At 45.6% G+C, this 22,078-nt stretch overlaps 1 protein-coding gene across 5 annotated transcripts in view; it reads right to left on the reverse strand.

Moving 5' to 3' along the window:
- The window catches only part of LOC106586907 (patatin-like phospholipase domain-containing protein 6), a 44,756-nt gene that overhangs the window by 12,440 nt on the left and 10,238 nt on the right, over positions 1-22,078 (reverse strand). For all 5 annotated transcript variants that reach the window (XM_014174684.3, XM_082965602.1, XM_082965609.1 and 2 more), the window contains 26 exons: positions 19,130-19,227; positions 17,592-17,645; positions 17,333-17,420; positions 11,886-11,968; positions 11,679-11,770; positions 11,393-11,533; positions 10,954-11,113; positions 10,378-10,458; positions 9,461-9,589; positions 9,275-9,355; positions 8,723-8,930; positions 8,423-8,523; positions 7,951-8,130; positions 7,410-7,487; positions 6,784-6,989; positions 5,984-6,115; positions 5,584-5,707; positions 5,153-5,342; positions 4,865-5,014; positions 4,554-4,617; positions 4,296-4,464; positions 3,805-3,987; positions 2,957-3,075; positions 2,455-2,611; positions 2,072-2,188; positions 1,768-1,837 (listed from right to left, as the gene is read on the reverse strand). In XM_014174684.3, coding sequence (XP_014030159.2) covers positions 1,768-1,837; positions 2,072-2,188; positions 2,455-2,611; positions 2,957-3,075; positions 3,805-3,987; positions 4,296-4,464; positions 4,554-4,617; positions 4,865-5,014; positions 5,153-5,342; positions 5,584-5,707; positions 5,984-6,115; positions 6,784-6,989; positions 7,410-7,487; positions 7,951-8,130; positions 8,423-8,523; positions 8,723-8,930; positions 9,275-9,355; positions 9,461-9,589; positions 10,378-10,458; positions 10,954-11,113; positions 11,393-11,533; positions 11,679-11,770; positions 11,886-11,968; positions 17,333-17,420; positions 17,592-17,645; positions 19,130-19,186 — 3,214 coding nt within the window. In that variant the 5' untranslated portion in view covers positions 19,187-19,227. The remainder of the gene's footprint in view (positions 1-1,767; positions 1,838-2,071; positions 2,189-2,454; positions 2,612-2,956; positions 3,076-3,804; positions 3,988-4,295; positions 4,465-4,553; positions 4,618-4,864; positions 5,015-5,152; positions 5,343-5,583; positions 5,708-5,983; positions 6,116-6,783; positions 6,990-7,409; positions 7,488-7,950; positions 8,131-8,422; positions 8,524-8,722; positions 8,931-9,274; positions 9,356-9,460; positions 9,590-10,377; positions 10,459-10,953; positions 11,114-11,392; positions 11,534-11,678; positions 11,771-11,885; positions 11,969-17,332; positions 17,421-17,591; positions 17,646-19,129; positions 19,228-22,078) is intronic.

Below are 22,078 nucleotides of genomic sequence, written 5' to 3' on the forward strand. Positions count from 1 at the left end.
ACATTGCGCTCTGGCCATGTGTGGTGTAGGCTACGGGTGAAGTTCTCTAGGTACAGATCTAGGATCAGCTTCCCCTCCCCCAATACTAAACTTAACCATTATTGGGGGAAATACATAACTGACCCAAGATCAGCGTCTAGGGGCAACTTCACTCTATTTCTGTGTGTAAGCCTCCAGTAATGGAAATTTAGAGCTGTATGAAAGAAAAGCACATTGGGAGAAACTACGGGAAGCGAGGGAGGGATGGAGGGAGAGGCGTTAGGGTGCGGAGGGGTAAAGCAAATGAAGAGTGTTCTGGATCCTACTTGTTGACGCGGACAGGGGTGGAAGGATCAGCGACTAGCACACTACGTCTATAGTACACTAGCCTGGCCCCAGATCTGTTTGTGCCATCTACCCAACAATGACCATAGGAGATGGCAAAACAGATCTGGGACCAGGCTAATAGTAAGCCTATACAGTAGATGGTGAAAGTGTCCCCATATAAGAAAATGAACATTAGGGAAGTCACTGTGGCATGGTTTGTTGTTGTTTTAAAGACACGTTTTAAACATAAAACAGATGTGAGAAAGGTAGGAGGAATAACCTGAGAAAGAGAGCAATAGAGATGAGTAGGGTGAGTGTACTAGGCTGCGTCAACAGGAAGTGACATCACACTAGGAAGGTGGTCGCTAAAGAGAGAGAGTGTCGTAAAGCTTTGCTCTCGCCGTTAGTAAACATGCCAAGTGCAGACAGGCATTGAAGATATAACTGAAGGACCCCACAACCTTATGACACCCCAAATCCAGGATCAAGGAGGACTCATTTGCCTATGTGGCCTAAAATCAGTACATACATAACATGAAATAATATAGATTACCTTCTTTAAATGCCTTTGCTCTTACAAACTAGTGGACATTACCGGTGATAACGAATGCATGCAACATGTACTAAGACTGGATTTGGGGGGGGGGGGGGTAGGTTTCCTTCCACAAGCCAAAAGGTGTGGCCTTTGACCCCAAGAGGTCAGCAGGGGTCGTACCCCCAGCCTCTAGGACTATTCTAGCTACAGTTAGAGGTTGTGCATTTCTCACTCAGTCATCACATACATAAACAATCCATATATTAAGTGTCAGTCAGTCAACCGAGGAACATATTAAACAAGCAGGGAAAAGAGGATTTTGCTCTAGCATACCAGCTGTATGACCTCCCTATTAGTATTATACAGCTGAAACACATGCAGAATCTAACCAATTTATCTAAAACGGCAAATTATAACAACACCTAGGTATCTTAAGATGAATGCACTAACTGTAAGTCGCTCTGGATAAGAGTCTGCTAAATGACAACAACAAAAAATAATGTAAATGTACAATTAAGGGCTGGGATTTTAGTCCCATAACCTTTACTCTGATTCAGTTAAACCAGGGTGTTCTAATCTAAATGATCTAGCTGTTATCATCAAACACCGAATGACATTAGGAATGCATGATCATGTCAATCCCACGTTAGTTCTCGGTCATATTGGACCGTACCAGCGTGAGTGGATTGAGTTAAATAGTGTTACATATGGAGTATATATCTAAATAAAATACAAATCTAACGTGCGTTTGTCTGACTGCTTGAGAGTTATCCTAACAGCTATCCAATTTCTACTCAAAATCCCGCAGAACTAGGACAATTACTTCTGTAGTGCGGTCAACACAACTTCGAAATCTAGTCGTCCATTTCTAAACGGCGATAGAGCAGAGATAGGGAGGGGCCAGCGGTTAGCTGCCTGTCACTCACCGTCTTGGTGCACCCGCATGGCCGACGCCGTGATGTCAGTAGTCACGTTGAAGTAGGGCAACCACAGGTCCTGATGGTTACATAGACCACACATTCCATGTGAATTGGAATAAGGAACGTTCAGAAGGATATATATCATGTAGAACAAATATGCCTCTTCAAAATGTGGAGTAGGTATCAACGTCAGCTCTATTCAAGACATTTCTATCTTCAACTGTTCACAAGGTTTGCCTACTGAACGTGGCCCAGTTTCCTTCACAGACAGACATCTCTAGTAGCACTGACAGACAGTGTGACCTCTCACCTCAGCCTGCTTGTCCTGGAACACTTTGGAGATGCTGGTGTTGAAGGCGGCGCCGGTGAACATTGAGGTGATGGGATAGGTCAGGTCAAGGATGGTCTTGAACACGGAGTTCATCGCCTGTAGGGAGGGAGGGAAGGAGGTTAATAATGAGCGTGTCTGAGAACGACATTTCAGTCGGAACCGCACAGAATCCCTGATCCACAAATCACCTTGCGTCCCACATGACCACTCATTATGTGATCAACACGAGTGATTCTGTGTCTCGCCATGCTCAAACTGATCCCCTCTAATACACTACATGTCACCTGACAAAGGAATGTGCCAAATGGTCAGATAAAGGAACAAGAGAAGTGCATGATGGTATAGCGGAGGGAGGATCAGACCTTGGACCACTCGCGGGCTCTCTGCTTGGTGCGCACCGCACTCCTCTCCTCGGCGTACAGCGCCCCGATGAACGACCCGATGGACGTCCCGCCCACGATATCGATGGGGATCCCTGCCTCCTCCATGGCCTTGATCACTCCCACGTGGGAGCAGCCTCTGCAAGAGTGACAGAGACAACAACCAATCAGAGAGGAGGAAATTCACTGTCTGTTTGAGGACTCCATTTCTTCCACTTCTTTCATTAATTTGAAAAGATCTGAAAGAACTTGACTTATTCGAGACTACAGATACACTGAAGGACATTAATGTTACAAGAAATCTTGATAATAATCAACAGAAGACAGGACTTCTCATGCAAAGAGCTGTGGTCCCATGACTGTCATGGAAAACATGCCTTTGATGATGTCGATAGTGTGGAGTAAAGCATGTACTACTTGATCATCTACAAACGAGAGTCTAGCACAAAAGAGAGGTGTTCCTATAAAAACTAAGTCCACTGACCTGGCTCCTCCTCCTCCCAGTACCAGAGCGATGCTGTTCCCAGTCAGTACCCGGGCCAGCCGAGAGAAATCACTGTGTCTGTCCGCTGTCTTCTCAAACACCTTCTCATACACCTCCCTCTGCCCCCCCCCACACACACACACACACACACACACACACACACACACACACACACACACACACACACACACACACACACACACACACACACACACACACACACACACACACACACACACACACACACACACACACACACACACACACACACACACACACGTCGATTTCAGATGATAATCTGAGCAATTTGTAGGCTTCCACGCACTTGAAACTAGAGCTTGTCCAACAATTCAGACTTGGGCCTGGTTAGCGACAGTTGCTATCCACCAAAGCGCTGTAAGTGGTTGGTAAGCTTGTCAATGGATCATTTCCCTAAAACGACCCGGGCTGGGTTTCCCAAAGCCTTTGTAGCTAAAGCACTATGTTATTCCTCTTGAAAACCAAAACTCATGTTACTCGTAGAACAGCAAAGTGCTTCAATTTGAGCCGTCACTCCGTGCAAGATAGAACTAAAAAAGATATAGATTGGATTAAGAGGACATGCTCAACAGGCTATTAAAGTATCCATAAAACCTTTTCTTGCAAACAGACTAGCCTCCTATCTTACCACATCGTCAGAGCTCTCTTTACAACTGTCCTCATCCTCAATCTAATGGAGGAACAATCAGATGTGAGCAAAGGTCGGTGTGTAACGAATGAATAAACGAATGAAAGAAAAACAACAAACCAAAGTTAGAAAGAGAGAAAGTAAAAAACAGAAGTCACGGCATCTCCCCAGGGAGTCGCACCAGTTTTGAGGGGCTGCGTCGTGAGAAGACCCGGCGGGGGCAGCGGAGGTGGAGGTGTCCAGAGCACCAGCTCCTCATGTTGAGCCACTCTACGGTCCTGGAGGGCCCCGAGCCGTCCTCTTTATGGAGCAGCACCAGCTGTTTCAGAGCCCTCACCGCGGTGTTCTCCAACATCTGCTCTAACTAGAGGAGAGAGAGAGAGAGAGAGAGAGAGAGAGAGAGAGGCATGGTTAGATACAGTACTGAAGATAAGATGCAGTCATAACTAGACTGCTTTAAAAAAAAAAAAAAATCTCCACAAATAAGCTTAAAATATGAGGTTAATGTATAATTTCACAATGAAAGTTTTAAATTGAACAAATAAATGTAACTAGGCAGCTTGTAAGTAGAGTAGCTTCATAGGTCAACCAATCCTCCAAACACTAGCAACCCATCCTCCAATTGAGCCCCACCCAAATCAACCTCCAGCTCTTCACCCCCGTCCCTCCTACCTGTCCCAGTGCCGGTTCCTGTTCACCCAGACCCACGATGAGGATGCAGTCAGCCTGTCTGATGCAGCGCTGGGTCCAGGGGGTCATACTGCTGTCTGTCTGGTACAGGACTATCCTGTTGATGTCCTCCTGCTGGGCCAGCCAGCCAGACAGACGGTACTCATGGATACTGTTACGAGGGGAGAACGAGAGTTAAGAACAACCAACTGATATGGATACCGCAGAGGAAGAGGGGAAGAAGAGAGGATAAAAACGGACTTATCCAGAGCGGAGGCCCCCAGTCGCTCTCTGATGATGTCACTGGTCAGCAGCAGGGTAGGTCCTACACATCAAGGACAAATAGAAATATGTTTTATTTTTCCGAGAGAACAATTTATGTATATAAAACAGAATAGCACAGTCGCTCAATGTAACAATTTAGTTAAGGAACAGTATAGAACAACTTTATTGTCCACAGAATCTACTCACGTTAGGCAGATGTTTCATATTAGTCAATAGCGATTACAAGACCTTCAAGTCATAGTAAGGTTTGATTGACAGTTGCTATGCTAGTCTCTAGAGGTGTGTACCTATGGCGCTGAGGGCATGGCTGAGCTCCAGGTTGAAGGCGTTGATTGGCACCTCGTCACAGATGGGCAGTACGGCCACAGTGGACAGGTTACTGGCCGGGTTGGTGACGTCAGGGCTGGATGCTACGCTGGACAGGCCGAGGGCAGAACCTGGAGAAGTACGGGGTGAGAGAGAGAGAGTGTAATACATGGCTTTATCTAGAGGACAAAGAGGGCAAGTGTGTGTATGCATACAGTACATGCCTGTGTACTTGTGGGTGTGTGTCTCACACACACACACACACTCACCTGAGAATGGTCCGCGGGCCTGTTGCAGGTTCCCCAGGATCTTCTGTCCCAGCAGGTGGATCAACCTGGTGACCACCTGTGGGTACCTCCTCTTGATGTTGTTGAGCGTTCCCTCTGGTAGCTTGACCAGCTCTGTGTCTCTGACCGCGTGGACCGTGGTGGCTCTGGGCTGTCGGGTCAGAGCCTCAACCTGGAGAAAACAGGAGGAGATAGTAAGAGCTCCAAAATCATGGGATTTAAAAAGGTATAGCGTCCCCAATGATCTAATATAACCCAAACATACACTATACACACACACAGGTCTAATATAAATAAATTAGGTTGACTTTATTCTGAATATTAGCTTTATAAACTAATATAGTAACAACATATTCTGCCTTTACATAGAAGACCAGAACGATGACAGCTGTAGAAATGGGCCAAAGTCTCACCACTCCTATGAGGTCTCCTCGACCGTACTCTCCTACCAGCTCCTTCTTCCCGTTAGCTTTACGTATAACAGAACGGAGCCGTCCATTCAGAACTATGTAGGTGCAGTCCGACTGGTCATCCTGCCTGGAGATAGGACGAGAGGAGGTGGAGAACAGCCACTTCAGTTTTCATCAGACCCTCCCACCCCCCCCCCCCCCCAAAAAAGAGTTGTTTGGTTTCAGGACAGTGTACATTCGAGCGTGTCTGTGCAAGGCTAGAGTTCGAAACGTGTCAAAGAAAAATACCTTCAGATAGGGGATATTGTCAGTCAGAAAAGGTTTACCTGCTTGTAATAAGAACTAATACAGATTTTCTGGTCAAATTAAAAATACCGTCATAAGAGAAGATTTGTCCAGATACCTATAGAGGGCTCTGCCGGCCTCCACAGCCATCCAGTCTATGGCGAAGTCCATCTGTCTGACGAAGGGGGACATGCGGATGGCTACGGTATGGGCTGCACTCAGAACCACACTGGGCTGTTCTCTCATGATCCTAAAGACAGGGGGCAGCACAGAGCACACCAGATTAGGAAGAAACACACAGACAGTATCTCAGGGGAGAGGCAGTCACTATGCTTAAATATCACAGGAAATGATAAACAAAGCTAGGGTTAGGAGAAGTGTTTGCCACTTTCGAACCACTTCCGTCTTTTCTACCATGACCAGATAGATAGTAATAACCAGCATCTTATCAACAGTGAGACAGTTGTGACATAGAACGAGAAATGCATGTTTGGAACTGAAGCCAACCTACTTGTAACAGATGGTTTAATATTCAACAGTCAGTGACTACTGGTATATTTACATTTCATGTAATCATTCAACAACCTGCATTCCTCTACTTCTAAACCCGAGTTAGGCTTATACTAAATGTTCCAGCTTAATGCCCAGACTGTGAACTATACCCCTTTCACACAGAAGGGTTTAGTCCAGGGGTTACCCTGTTCCTGGAGTGCCACGGGTACAGCAGGATGTTGTTCCAACCAGGTACCACACCTGACCGACTGAGCTAATTGATCAGTTCAGCGCCTAAATTCAACACAGCTGGTCTTCCAGGCCGGTTAAATCAAAAACAGGAAGTGCCTGCGGCGCTCCAGGACCAGGCTTGCCTACCCCCCCTGCTTTAGTCTCTTTCTAGTGTGGTCTCTACTAGACACCCACTCGTAGAAGTCAGACTTGGAGATCTTGAGGAAGGTGCAGTCTCTGTTGGCCTTGATGGTGAAGATGAGGGGTTCTCCAGTCAACACGGCCAGCTGGCCCACCATCTCACCCGGCTGGGTGACAAACAGACACACCGCATCCTGCTTGCCGATCATCCGCTGGTACACGTGGAGGCAGCCGGACAGGACGAAGTGGAGACTTACATCCTGAGAGGTGAAGAGGGAGTTCAGATTTCAGGATTCATGTTTTGTTTTTGTGTGTTTAGAGGGGTTGAAGAGAGGAGAGTAGAGGGGGTAAGGAGCTGGGGAGGGGAGAATAAAGTGTATGGGAAAGAGAGGGATTTAGAGGGGAAAGAAGTCAAGGAAAACATTAAGGTATGATAGGAATCTGCGATATCAAAAATCTATAATGTTTTGGAGACGTCTCCCTCATAAAATTGGGGGATTAAACAGTCAGGTTGGCATGTATTGTCATGACGATGTAGACAATTTTGACTTTGCAGCTGGCCCATCTAGCGGAAATCGCTCAGTTCTGCCTCCATGGCAAGATTCGTGACAAACGTCAACCTGAATTAAAACAGAGGAGAGGACAGAGGGAAGACATCTCTCCAAGCCTCAGAAAAGTACCTGGTCTCCTTGTCTAGCCAGCACAGTTCCTGCCTTGGCGTGGTGCAGAGTCACTCTCCCATTCAGCAGAGCAGGGTCCTGGCAGAAGAAGGAAAAAGAACAGAACGAGAGAAAGAAAGAGTGAGACAGCGATAGAGGGAGGGAATGAGGAAACGCTCTTGGTGGTGAAACAACGTCTGGATTCCCCTTTTGCTCTCCTGGGCTGCAAAGCAAGAGGGTTGGCAAATATACGGACGGAGACAGAACTTTCGATATGGTACATTTCAGACGCTCGGTTCCAACCATAACAGTAGATTGTGAAATGGAACTGTAATCATTTTAGATAAAAGCAGTCAGAGGGAGAAAGTGCTGCTTGATGTCCAGTATGGAGACATGTTTTGAAAAGGGGGAGGTGCTACTTGAACTTGTCCGATAAGAACACTTCAGGCTTTGCATTTCAAAATATATTGTCTAGACATGGTACATTAGCCCAAAGGACAAAGTAGATAGCAACCATCTACTGACCATGTACTAAGGTCACTAAGCAGTAGTTAGTACTAACCTCGATCCTCATGAGTTTGAGGAGCTCCTTCAGGGCCTCCTCGAACAGGGCAGGGCTGGGGCGACCGGGGACGGGTCCTGGTCCTGGTGAGAACTGGTTGTCCGGACCCCCTTCCTCCTCGGGGTACAGGTACACCCCCGACGGCACCTCGTCTACGGTCACCCTCCTCTCCCGCTGGTCCTGGGAAAGGAACAGAAAACATGGAGGGACATGAATGTCAATTACAGTACACTGTGGCTGGTCTACTTTGAAGTGCAGATCTGTGATGTACAAAGATAAGAGTTAGTGGTCTACTTTGAAGTGCAAATGTGTATTTTAGTGCACTAGGATGACTGTTCGTGAATAGATAAACTGTTGAATTACAAAAAAATGTCTGTTTTGATTTTATTTCAAATGTAAATACATATTCTGAGATGTCACTAACATCCAACCTTGTGTGTGTGTGTGTGTGTGAGCACGCATGTATACTGACCCGTGAATAGGTGGGTGGTGTGTTGCCGTCCTCAGCGGAAACGGAGATCCGTCCCCTCTCGTAGGCCATATCGAAATCCGACCGCAGATTCTTCTGCATGCCTGTGTGTAGACACCACACACACACACACCACAGAAATCATGTTAACACAAACACGTGTAAATGCCACTGTCAAAAACCTGAGAAGCAACAGAGATGAAGTTACATACTAAGAATGCAGATGTTACCATACGGACAGAGAGAAAAGAATGGGAGAGGACAGAGAGAGGGATCGAGAGACCGACAGAAAGAGGTACTCACCGGCGATGTCTACAGGCATGGAGATGGTCCTGCTGAGGGTTGGTGGGACTGTGGCTCCATCCTTCCCAGGATCTGGTGCGTCCTTCACGGCGGCCTCGCGGTCCTCCACGGGCACGGTCAGGCTACCGAAACGCTTGCCGTGGCGCTGGGGGCTGGTGCGGGGCACGGGGTGGGGGGACAGGGGCAGCAGGCGCAGGAGCTGCATCTCCTATAGGGAGGGGAGGACAGAGGCATGGGAGAAAGAGAGAGAGAGAGAAGAGGTTAGGGTCAATGAAGACAGTCTAGCGTTGAATTACCATCGTTATAATTACCAGGTCAGCATTGAAAAGTGATTAGCGTTAGCGTTGAATGACTCAATCGTCATGAAAACAGCATGTCTGATGTAGCTTCAGCTAATGAAGTAGCATTCCTGGTAGATGAAGTAACAAACAGAATGTTCATGTGTGGGTGCGTGTATGTTTGAGGATCTGGGTGGTATGATGAATCGTGGCGCTGTGTGTGTGTGTGTGTGTGTGTGTGTGCGTGCGCGTGTGTGTGGGGCGCTTGACTCACATGGCTAAAGAGCTCGTTGGTGAGCCCTAGGTAGTTGTGCAGCGCCAGAACGGTTACTCTTTGGAGACGAACCATGATGATCTGCATGAGAAGACAGAGGGAGGAAAAGGTCCCGTGAACATCAAGAGAAAAACGCACATCCACACCTGGTGACAAACACACACACACACACACACTGCAGCTTACCTGGACAACCCGCACCAGGCTCTCAGGGTACTTCTCAAAGATGGAGAGGAAGGCCTCAACAGGTAGACGCAGTACGGTGGACACCTCAGCCGCCCGCGCCGACACCGTCCTGTACGGCTTCTGGTGTCCCTGAAACAGACGCACAGTGATAAGGTTCACTCACACACACGCTCTTAGAATATACTGTAATATACTGTGTTGGGAGTGGTTTTCACATGCTAGCTAGGTGTACCTGAAACAAACACAACGACAAGGCTCTTTCATCACTGTCCTATTTATTTAACTAGGAACAAATTCTTATTTTACAAAGCCGGCCTATCCCGGCCATTGCAGTGACTTGGGTGAAGCCTTTTGAAAAATGTCCCTGTGACCCACGCACTAACAAAAAAACTGAAGTACTCAACAAAATGTTTATAGTCACAAGCCAAGAAGAGGGAACTAGCAGAACCCACCAGCAGAAACCATTGCTTTAGAGACGTTTTCCACTTCCTTTTGTCAGCCGTAAAGCAAGGGCTCCAGGATATGTGTGTCAGGTAGTTTTCCTGTCTAAATATAGGAGTTACATGCCAGCTACCAAATCCTCTTGACTCTAAAAGGGTCATGTGTTTAATAGTTCACTGTATACTTATAGAAAGAAAAAAAAGTCCAAGCGTAAAAGCGCACTTAAGCCACACTTGTCATATCATAGTGCTGCATGATATAACATTAAATTGCGAAATCATCATGACTTTGATATGATTCAACTTTGGAGGCTATGATTCAATGCTAGATTTCCCTGACTTGTTCCTTGACTAAGTTCAAAGTTCTGACTGAAACGTGATAGGGACAGACAAAGGGGTGACTCAAAACAAGAAAACGACACGTGCATGGTGATTTAGGGAGTGTGGAATGCGGGACAGGAAGTGGGCGTGTCTTACGGTGATGACGTCCAGGATGCTGAGGAGGCTGTGGACACTGTCTCCGGGGTACACCTCCTTCACCACACCGTCCTTGCCGTCCTAAAAACAAACACACAGGGGTAAAACAGAGTATGTCATAACAAATGAACATAGACAAAAAGGCACATACATTTTTGTGTTTAAAAAAAAAAGCACAGAAAAACACAGGCAAACAGTACAATTGACAGTTATCTTGAAAACATTCAGTTCATGTTAAGTCATTCCAATCTTTGCCCAAATGCAAGTTCATCGTGGCCATAACTATCTAAATTCAGAGATCATTCCATTTGATCCTTTTCCTCCATATTGGGATAATCTGACTCAAACACTAATAGGTGCTAATCATTATTTAAATGACCTACAAGAGAGTTAATTGTTAGAGAACTGTAAGCCCTTGATGAGTTCCTGTTTACTCGTTAGCATGGATGGAGGCTCAATTGTACAGAAGGCAACAACAAAAAAACTAAAATGTAAATGTCTGGCCATTTGTGTACATGAGAAACACACACAGGTGCACAGACACACGCATACACACACACTCTCCCTCTCTCTCACCATTCCAGTAAGGCACAGTTCTAGTTTTCCGTCCTGCACCACGTAGATGCTGCTGTCAGGCTGGCCCGGTCTGAAGACGTACTCTCCCTGTTGGAACTGCAGGAACACCATGTGTTTACACAGCTCCAGGAACAGAGGCTTCTCAAAGTGGCCCAGCACACTGCAGGGGGGATAGAGATGGAGAGATTACTACACACACATTTGCGCACACACAAAAAAGGTGACTGACTGACCTACGTATCACCTTGCATCATTAATAACTACTCAATATTATTTGAAGATCAGTGAGTCACAATTTACCCATGATACATGGTGTTTTGATACTCGAACACACACACACACACACACACGTCTCCTCCATATAGATAAGGACTCCACAACATCTTAACACACACAGAGAGTACACTCTACACACAAACTCGGAGAAGTCCCTACGTACCGGACGTTCTTGAGCATGTAGAGCACCTCGGAGGGCAGGTGGGAGTTGGCCACGTCAAACTCTGTAAGGTCGGCCTCCAGCACTGAGGGAGGAGGCTCCTTAGCTACCAGGGTGGGCACTTCCTTCTTAAAACGCAGAATCCTGGAGGGAGGAGAGGGATGGAGAGCAGGATGAGAGAGCGGGAGGACAAATGTATAAGAGACTATTGTTCTCTACTCTGTAGTCACTAAGTTCGTTAGCATCATGAATTAGAGTAGAGTAGACAGGGTAAACCGTGTTCACACACTTTTTGGCAATGTTGAGCATTTTCTGCTTCTTTTTAAGTCGTGGGCGTGTGGAAGAGGCTGTGCCCACCAGGGAAGAGGTGGACTGGGACACCTGTGAGAGCAAGAGGTCAAAGGTCAACTAGGGCAAAAAAAACGCATTGTCAAACAAAAGGGTACCATTTTACTTTGCTAGAAACCCCAAAACGCATCCCACCACAGCCACTAACCTTGCGCATGATCTTTCGCCCATAGAACATGACCTTGTCCCTCTTGCGGAATCGATACTTGGGGGCCTCCTGGGCTTGCAGGTCTGTGAGGTTAAAACATACATATATGGAGATACTAGAGCACGAACACAAACAGTATGCCAATGTGAACAAGATAAAGTACCAGTATGAACATTTTAAGATACATTATAGCATTGTATAGCAAGCTAAAACCATATATTCACTAGCAAAACTGAAATGAACTGAGGGAAAAAAAGAAAGTTCTAGGGCTGACCCCATTTAGTTGACTGGACGATTGTTTGGTCAATAGGCTGTTGATCGACCAAGATTTTTTTTGTTGTCGAGCAGTCGCAAATGGATTTAAAAAAATTCCATGGCACATGAGACACCGGTCTGATTGACGCCTGTCTCAGTGGACTAACCCATTGAGGAGGCCGCGGGGATGCCGCGGTCCAAGATGAAAGGGGGTGTGGCTAAAATTCATGTCTCTCTCCAGAATGGGCTCTCTCCCGCCATTTCATAAAAATTCATTGTTTCATAACTTAATTGTGTGAATTCTTTGCCCTTTGATTGTGTCAATCAATTCCCCATTACATATATCAACAGTAGTAACCTACATTTACCGTTAATTCCCAATCTACAATGTTTGTTTGGTTATGGTAATTTCTGTTAAAATATTATTATTAGGTCTACAGTCGTTTACCATTCTCATTGTTGGCGTGGACACGTTGTTCGCAGTGCTCACAGCCTATGCTACACTTCTGAGAAAAAGTTTTGGTTAATTTCTTTCCATTTACGAGTTGTCAATTGATTAATTGTCTTTTGTTTGGAACGCTCCTGTGAATGTTAAGGACGTGCACCTATTACGCATATAGAAGTAGGCCTAGGCTACCTGGCCTGCGCGCTAATGTAGGCCTATAAAATGTGCCCATTTGGGGATGTCTGATAGTATTTCTGATTGTCTTAGCTCACCAGTAGTAATAAGCTGTATAGCTTCTCAAAGAAATGCTTTCTTCACCTCAAACAGAACGTTAACAAAGTCTGTTTTTAGAATCCATTTAGAATGACAATATTTGTCAATGCATTTGAAAAATATTTCCAGGGCTCTCCCTTTCGATAACCACTCGGCATGAAAGGGAAACATCTAATGCTCTGATCGAGTGGAAATGTCATAAAATACCTGGATTACTTCTTATCCCTTGTGTGACGACCCTCCCACTCTGTCTGCCGTATTTTCTCTCTTTGCTCTTGTTCCTTATTAGGATGCGGGTGGGCTGAGTTGGGAGGGTCGTCAGCTACATGGGAAACACCTGGGCTCGGGTGTGTCCCAGGATAAAGAGACCTCTTCCACAGTCATTGGGAGACTCTCTCCATGCAGACACCTTGTTGTTTTTTGGGTGTTTGCGGTGGCACCTTGCAACACTCTGCATTATTACGTTCAGGTATGCAAAACACTCACATTACACACACACCATTGTTAATTACTTAGTTACTTTATTTAATAAATATATATTTTGATACTCCTTGCCTCCACGATGTCTCCCTATTGTTGAGAACTCTGAGCCGGTTCGTAACAAGTGGGGGCTCATCCGGGATTTTGAACGGATTGTGTTTGGGAGAAAACGTGGAGGTATGTTAAATTCTGTAGGTGTTGTGTTTGTATAATTTGTTAGTTTGAGTTTGGTGTTCAGTACTGGTTGCCTTTGTTTGTTTGGTTTGTGTGTTGTGTTGGAGAGAGTACATTGGTTAGTTTCCAGGCCCTTGCCTAGCCTGGAAATGCTTGTTCTACTTGCTGTTGGGACATTGGTCTGAGGTGAGTGCAATCAGCTGTGTACCTCAGTGGGAGATTTGGATAGGGTAGTGAAACTTACTACCCGGAGCTATAGCCTTTTTCCCCTGATAGGTTTAGCGACGTGTTTCATTTTTGGAATATGTTGGGCATTGTTATTATTTTTGTGTGGTGTCTGTGGACTGAGCAGTTGTCTCAGGGGCACATCTGTGGCTTGGTGGAATCTACCAGCGTGCTGGGCGGTTACTTCCTTGCCTGCGGGCTACAGTGCATAATTACCCACCGCAAATCTGCATGAAGACTAGGGTTGAGTTATTGTAGGTTTTGGGGAAGCTCCATATCCCATCTCTTTTCTGTGGTGCCCGGTGTGATTGTATTTTCTCTTGTGGTCTGGTGTGCTCAGCAGAACCGTTGGAGTGACTATGAACCGTTGGAGTGACTATGAACCGTTGGAGTGACTATGAACCGTTGGAGTGACTATGAACCGTTGGAGTGACTATGAACCGTTGGAGTGACTATGAACCGTTGGAGTGACTATGAACCGTTGGAGTGACTATGAACTGTTGGGAGATGTTGTTTGCGTTTGTAGATGATACGGTCTCTTGTGCGCCCTGTTCCTGAGTGTTATGTGACTGACCATTGTTTGGTTTTGTCATGTTCTAACTTTCCTGTCTGTTCCCTCCTGGTCTTTTGTTCTTCTTTCCTCTTAAACGTTGCTTCCTGTGCGCAAAGGTTGCTGAGGTCTGGTGAGGAGGTTGGCTGGGGCAAGTGGAAGGTGAACAGGTAACCTCTTGTCAATTTGGGACGCAGAGGCTGTGTCAATTTGGGACGCAGAGGCTGTGTCAATTTGGGACGCAGAGGCTGTGTCAATTTGGGACGCAGAGGCTGTGTCAATTTGGGACGCAGAGGCTGTGTCAATTTGGGACGCAGAGGCTGTGTCAATTTGGGACGCAGAGGCTGTGTCAATTTGGGACGCAGAGGCTGTGTCAATTTGGGACGCAGAGGCTGTGTCAATTTGGGACGCAGAGGCTGGTACGTTGTTCCGGGGCCCTTGTTGGTCCCGTTTTATGGGGGGGGTGTGACGACCCTCCCACTCTGTCTGCCGTATTTTCTCTTTGCTCTTGTTCCTTATTAGGATGCCGGTGGGCGGAGTTGGAAGGGTCGTCAGCTAAATGGGAAACACCTGGGCCCGGCTGTGTCCCAGGATAAAGGGACCTCTTCCACAGTCATTGGGAGACTCTCTCCATGCAGACACCTTGTTATTTTTGGTAGTTGTGGTTTTTTGGTTGTTTGTTTTGGCACCTTTCAACACTCTGCATTATTACATTCAGGTATGCAAAACACTCACTTACACTACTGATTACACATACCATTAATTACTTAGTTAAATAAATATTGATACTCCTTGTCTCCACATTGTCTCCCTTTTGTTGTGAACTCTGAGCCGGTTCGTAACACTTGCACAAATAGCCTACAGCTGTCCATAGCTCACTGGAGTGGGAAACTGAGGACCCAGAATATTTTATACAATGCTACAAGTTTGCTAGCAGGAGCTTCAGGCTTGAACCAGTTGATACAATGTTTCAAGTTTGTTGCAGACAGGCAGTGCATGGGATACTTTCTACCTGCAGGATGCAAAGTTTATATTTCTTGGCTTTATGTAGGCAACTTGTACATAGTTGGCAATAGAAGTTACTTTTAGAATTTAAATTAACCACATGACAATTACTATAATAAATTAAATGAAACTGTCATGAAAACGTGCATATGAAAATTAGAACTGGCACGATAAATTGGTACTCCAAGTGGAAAAGGTTGCCGACAACTTCAGGAAAAGATTTAGGCTATCTTGATCTCTGGCTTCCTCTTGAGTCATGGGTCTTAATTATTTCATTCAAACAGCGTGCTTAAAGCATCAGACAAGCTCAGTACATATAGTTGATTTTATTAAAACATAGGGTGTCTATACACTACATGACCAAAAGTATGTGGACACCTGCTCGTCGAACATCTCATTTCAAAATCATGGGCATTAATATGGAGTTGGTCCTCCTTTTGCTGCACTCTTCTGGGAAGGTTTTCCACTAGATGTTGGAACATTGCTGCCAGATCTTCCTTCCATTCAGCCATTAGAGAATTAGTGAGGTCGTGCGATTAGGCCTGGTTCGCAGTCGGTGTTCCAATTCATTCTAAAGGTGTTTGATGGGGTTGACGTCAGGGCTCTGTGCAGGCCAGTCAAGTTCTTCCACACCTGGCATCTGCCAAACACAGTCCGTCGGACTGCCAGATGGTGAAGTGTGATATATCACTCCAGAGAACGTTTCCACTGCTCCAATAGCAGCGACCTTTACACCACTCCAGCCGACGCTTACGGGCTGACTACACCACTCAAGTCGTGTGCGTTGCAAAATAAATTTTGAAATCTATATTCAATTATTGTGCGCCAACGAGCATCTGCGTTGCCAAGGGCTAAAATAGAAGTCAGTTCTATTTGTGAGGCGGTGCAAGTCCTACCTCTCCCATCTCATTGGTTTATAGAAGCAGGTACCCACGTGCCATCTCATTGGTTATGCCCACGTGGGTGACAAAGACGAACGAGGTCAGTGGCGGTAATGCACCTAATTTATGAATGTTGCCAATCACAATATAAAGTCAAGAGATGAAAAAGCCTAGGAGGACAGATGACTAGAAACGATTTTGTTGACCGTTATGTGTGGATTAATTGTCGGAGTAGAGGAACCTTGTGCATTTCTGGTAAAATAACTCAATATTTATATCCCAGGACAAATTAGCTAGCAACAGCAACCTAGCTAAATAGACAAATGTTTAATGCTTTTCGACCTGTCCCCAAATTAATGTAATTGGTTCAGAGTTTGTTTTGATATTTTAACCTGCGTGTCGTGATCGCGTTTGGTGTGGGGGGACAAAATACATTTATACACGATGGCGCAAGAGGGCAGCCGGTTTGGGTTCCGTGTTCGCATTGAGCATGCTGATCTTAGGTTTGTGTGCGGCTGCTCGGCCATGGAAACCCATTTCATGAAGCTCCCGATGAGCAGTTCTTGTGCTGACGTTGCTTCCAGAGGTAGTTTGGAACTCGGTAGGGAGTGTTACAACCAAGGACAGACGATTTTTTTACATGCTACAACATTCGGCGGTCCCGTTCTGTGAGTTTGTGTGGCTTACCACCGTGGCTGAGCTGTTGTTGCTCCTAGACGTTTCCACTTTACAATAACAGCACTTACAGTTGACCGCTGCAGCTCTAACAGGGTACAAATTTGATTAAATGACTTGTTGGAATGGTGGCATCCTATGATAGTGCCACATTGAAAGTCACTGAGCTCTTCAATACGGGACATTCTACTGCCAATGTTTGTCTATGGACAGTACATGGATGTGTGCTTGATTTTATACACCTGTCAGCAACGGGTGTTGCTGAAATAGCTGAATATACTAATTTGAAGGGGTTTCCACATATTTATGGCCATATAGTGTATTGGAAAAATACTCAGTCTGACAATGGGGGGGGGTGTCAGGGACAGCGCTAGAAAGCTTTTAGGTGTAAGTGAAGGGCAATCGCTAGTGTAACTGAAGCTAGCATTTATTTCATTTTGTAGTTATCGGAGAAAACGCATTGGAGAGAGAATGTGACACGTACTTCTGAGCTGGATCCTCCGCAGCATGAAGAAGATGAGGATGGCGATGAGGATTATGGCGATGCCCGCACCAATCACCATCCCCATCATCTAGAGAGAGAGACACAGAGAGAGAGCGACATGGACAGAGACGGACAGAGATGTAGAGAGACAGACAGAGGGAGATGTGGAGAGAGAGGTGTGCAGCAGCTGATTAGAACATAATTACAACAGCTTCATGGAATGAAACACTGCACACCAGACTACAACATACGAACTAACCATGCTAGTCTGTAGCTCTTCCTCCACAAACGCCTTGATGTTGTTAAACCCTTCCTGTTGGTAGACAAAAAAGACAAGTGAACAACCGTATAAAATAGCCTATATATACACTATGTACTGTAGACAGGGAGCTTTTTCCAGAGCTGGGAAAGTTCCGTTACTGAGTTAACTGACATAAAGGGATTCGGGGCTTAGGATTTGCCATGCCCGGGGAAAAGAATGTCAGAGAAGGAGGAATGATGACGTGAAAATGTTTCGTCTGGGTTGAATCAGGTCTGGATGACAATTTCCAGTCACCCGATGTGTTTAGTTTGGCCTAACTATTTATCAACATCCTCTTTTGTCAGCACCCCACCCCACTTGTTCTTTCCTTTGTTCATCCCTCCTTCTCTCAGTCCCTTCTTACCCAGCTTAACTCAAAAAGCTCCATATAAATAATGGGACAACATAACTCACTAACAATAGTTTTAATGATGATAATGATTATTATTATACAGTAAGCCTAATTGCCTTCTGTCAATATGGATTGAGTTGCCGTGCGCCCATGTCAGCCTGGCTCTGAGACCAACCATAGGAACAGTGACTGTCTGCTGCTTTACTCTACTGCACCAGACAATAACACAGAGCTCATTGAGATATGATGCAATTTGGCTGTGATCAGGTGACTGTACTGTACACAGCTGTGTGTGTGTGTGAGAGTGAGTGAGTGAGTGACTGACTGAAAGGGAGAGGGAACAAGTGAGAGAGAGCCAAGAGAGATGTCTAACTCCTATGCCATACACACCGACACAGTTGGGGACCAAAGCATAGAAATTACAGTGAGAGTCTCTTATCTTTTGAGGTCTCTCTAACTCTAAATCAATAGGACACTTCTCTCCAGGAGGATATCGTAGAAATTGAGTGATGTCCTGCCAAAAGGACCTTCCCTGTTCTAATCCCTTCACTGATTAAGACTAGGCCCTATATGACTCATTGAAGGAGTGGAGATCCTAGCTCAGAGATAAGCTTATTTACAGTGTTGCTGCAATAGAAAGTCTGTGTCTGTGTGTGTGTGTGTGTGTGTGTGTGTGTGTGTGTGTGTGTGTGTGTGTGTGAGAGAGAGAAGGAGATGGCTGAGCTGACTACTGGTCACATAACCAATCAGATAGTGTATAACTATGGGGCAAGGCCAACGGGCTTTTAGTACTCTGGCTCTCAGCCAATCAGTGACAGAGCTGGAGGGGGAGAGCGGTCAGTGCTTATTGATCAGGAGAAGAAACGAAAGAAGGACTCAGCTGCAGTTATTGGTGAGAAGTTGGTTATGGTCTGACAGATGGTGGATAATGTACATACTGCAGAAGACATTTCGGTTAAATTCATACAGTTGTGCAACCGACTAGGTATCCACACACACACACACTCTCTCTCTCTCTCTCTCTCTCTCTCTCTATGGGAGCGGTACTGTAGTAGTTGGTGAGGTCAATGGGGCCAGAGTAAGTGCTATAGGAGAGGATGGCGCGTGTGTGTGTGTGTGTGTGTGTGTCCGTGTGTGTTCTTACTTCCAGATGGGCATCTGCATGTTCTTGGCCCTCTTGTTCCGAGGTGCTCTGTCCCATTCTAACCCCGCCTCTTCACCAGGCTGGTCCATCAACGGCCTCTAAGGAGACAAAACAGGATGTTGGCATCAGACGCAGGCTACTGTTTACGTCTCACACTCACTCAAGTAGTAAAGCAAATAGCTTTTTAGTAGCATGGAAGAGAAACCTGGACTTTTACAAAGAGCAATTACTAACAAAATTATACTAAATACTATCTAGTATGTCTTTATGACTCATTGCTCTTTGTAAAGGTTGTCCAGGTTTAGGGTTGCAAAATTCTGGTTACTTTCCTAAAAATGTCCAGGTTTTCCAGAAGTTCCAGGTTGGAAAATTCCCTGAATCAGGAGGCAACAAGCAGGAATACCAGAATACTCCAACCAGAATTCCTGGAAAACCTGGGAACTTTGGGAAAGACACCTATCCAGGTTTCTGAAAGGTACTGCTGTTTATAGATACATACTGTATATGTGTTTATGCATGAACAGCAGAGCCTCTCAGCCAATCCCCATCCGTCCCCTCCCCCACTGAAACTGGCAACATGATCATATCCCAGTCCCAAACCGAGTTAGAGATAATAACAGTGCTCCAATGACACACATGTAACGTCCCAAAGGGAATCCTATTCCCTACACAGTGCACTACTTTTGAACAGAGCCCTAGTCAAAAGTAGTGCACTATATAGGGAATACAGTGGCATTTGGAACACATGATCCAGAGACAGACAATCCTACTGTACCCAGATGGCATGGCATGGTACTAATACCCCCCCTCTTCCCATAACCATCTCCCTGAGGGCTGGTCCTCTAAGAGGGTTTACCGCCATCCCTATTTGGGTTATTCAAGTTCCTTGGTGTCCACATCAACAACAAACTAGAATGGTCCAAACACACCAGGACAGTCGTGAAGAGGGCACGACAAAGCCTATTCCCCCTCAGGAAACTAAAAAGATTTGGCATGGGTCCTGAGATTCTCAAAAGGTTCTACAGCTGCAACATCGAGAGCATCCTGACTGGTTGCATCACTGACGACAATTGCTCGGCCTCTGACCGCAAGGCACTACAGAGGGTAGTGCGTACGGCCCAGTACATTACTGGGGCTAAGCTGCCTGCCATCCAGGACCTCTACACCAGGCGGTGTCAGAGGAAGGCTCTAAAAATTGTCAAAGACCCCAGCCACCCCAGTCACAGACTGTTCTCTCTACTACCGCATGGCAAGCGGTACCGGAGTGCCAAGTCTAGGACAAAAAGGCTTCTCAACAGTTTTTACCCCCAAGCCATAAGACTCCTGAACAGGTAATCAAATGGCTATCCGGACTATTTGCATTGTGTGCCCCCCCACCCCAACCCCTCTTTTTACGCTGCTGCTGCTACTCTCTGTTCATCATATATGCATAATTACTTTAATTATACAATCATGTACATGCTACCTCATCTGGGCCGACCAGCCAGTGCTCCCTCACATTGGCTAACCGGGCTATCTGCATTGTGTCCCGCCACCCACCACCCGCCAACCCCTCTTTTACGCTACTGCTACTCTCTGTTCATCATATATGCATAGTCACTTTAACCATATCTACATGTACCTACTACCTCAATCAGCCTGACTAACCGGTGTCTGTATGTAGCCTCGCTACTCTATATAGCCAGTCTTTTTACTGTTGTTTTATTTCTTTACTTACCGATTGTTCACCTAATACCTTTTTTGCGCTATTGGTTAGAGCCTGTAAGTAAGCATTTCACTGTAAGGTTGTTGTATTCGGCGCACGTGACAAATAAACTTTGATTTGATTACTCCTGGGATTTAGGCCTAGCACTGACCAATGAAACTCCACCCCCATCTGTTCCCTTCATCATCTCGCCTCTTTACTTTCCTTCCTCCCACTCCATCCATTTATCACATCATCACAGCAGACATTCCAGACCCCCCACCATCTCTCCTAACCCATTTGTTGACATAAACAAATGCAAGTATGCAACCCAAACAAACAAAGCCTTTAGACTACACACTGAGCACAGACAAACAAGCAGCTAGCTTAGCATTCAATCCTCCATTGACTGCCACTGAAACTGATCAAACATACCATAGCTAGGCTAACAGAAAGATATTTAGCCATACAAGCTAATATGATATGGTTAAGGTCTACTACAGTGCATTCGGAAAGTGTTCAGACCCCTTCCCCTTTTCCACATTTTGTTACGTTACAGTTTTATTGTAAAATAGATCAAATTTGAAGAAATCCTCAATCTACACACAATACCTCATAATGACACAACGGAAAAAAACAGGTTTTTAAAAATGTTGCAAATGTATAAAAAATGAAATACCTTATTTAAATAATTATTCAGACCCTTTGCAATGAGACTCGAAATTGAGCTCAGGTGCATCCTGTTTCCATTGATCATCCTTGAGATGTTTCTACAACTTGATTGGAGTCCACCTGTGGTAAATTCAATTGATTGGACATGATTTGGAAAGGTATACACCTGTCTATATAAAAAGGTCCCACAGATGACAGTGCATGTCAGAGCAAAAACCAAGCCATGAGGTCAAACTGAGCAATCGGGTTAGGAGGACCGTTGTCAGGGAGGTGACCAAGAACTTGATGGTCACTCTGAAAGAGTTCCTCTGTGAAGATGGGAGAACCTTCCAGAAGAACAACCATCTCTGCAGCACTCTACCAATCAGGCTTTTATGGTAGAGTGGCCACCATCCCTATGGTGGAGCATTGTGGTGGCAGCATCATGCTTTGGGGATGTTTTTCAGGGACTGGGAGACTAGTCAGGATCGAGGAAAAGATTAACAGAGCAAAGTACAGAGATCCTTTATGATAACTTGCTCAAGACCTCAGATTTGGGCAAAGGTTCACCTTCCAACAGGACATCGACCCTAAGCACAAAGCGGGAGTGGCTG

The sequence above is a fragment of the Salmo salar genome, chromosome 02, assembly GCF_965601325.2.
Source record: "Salmo salar chromosome 02, fSalSal1, whole genome shotgun sequence".
Taxonomy (NCBI): domain Eukaryota; kingdom Metazoa; phylum Chordata; class Actinopteri; order Salmoniformes; family Salmonidae; genus Salmo; species Salmo salar.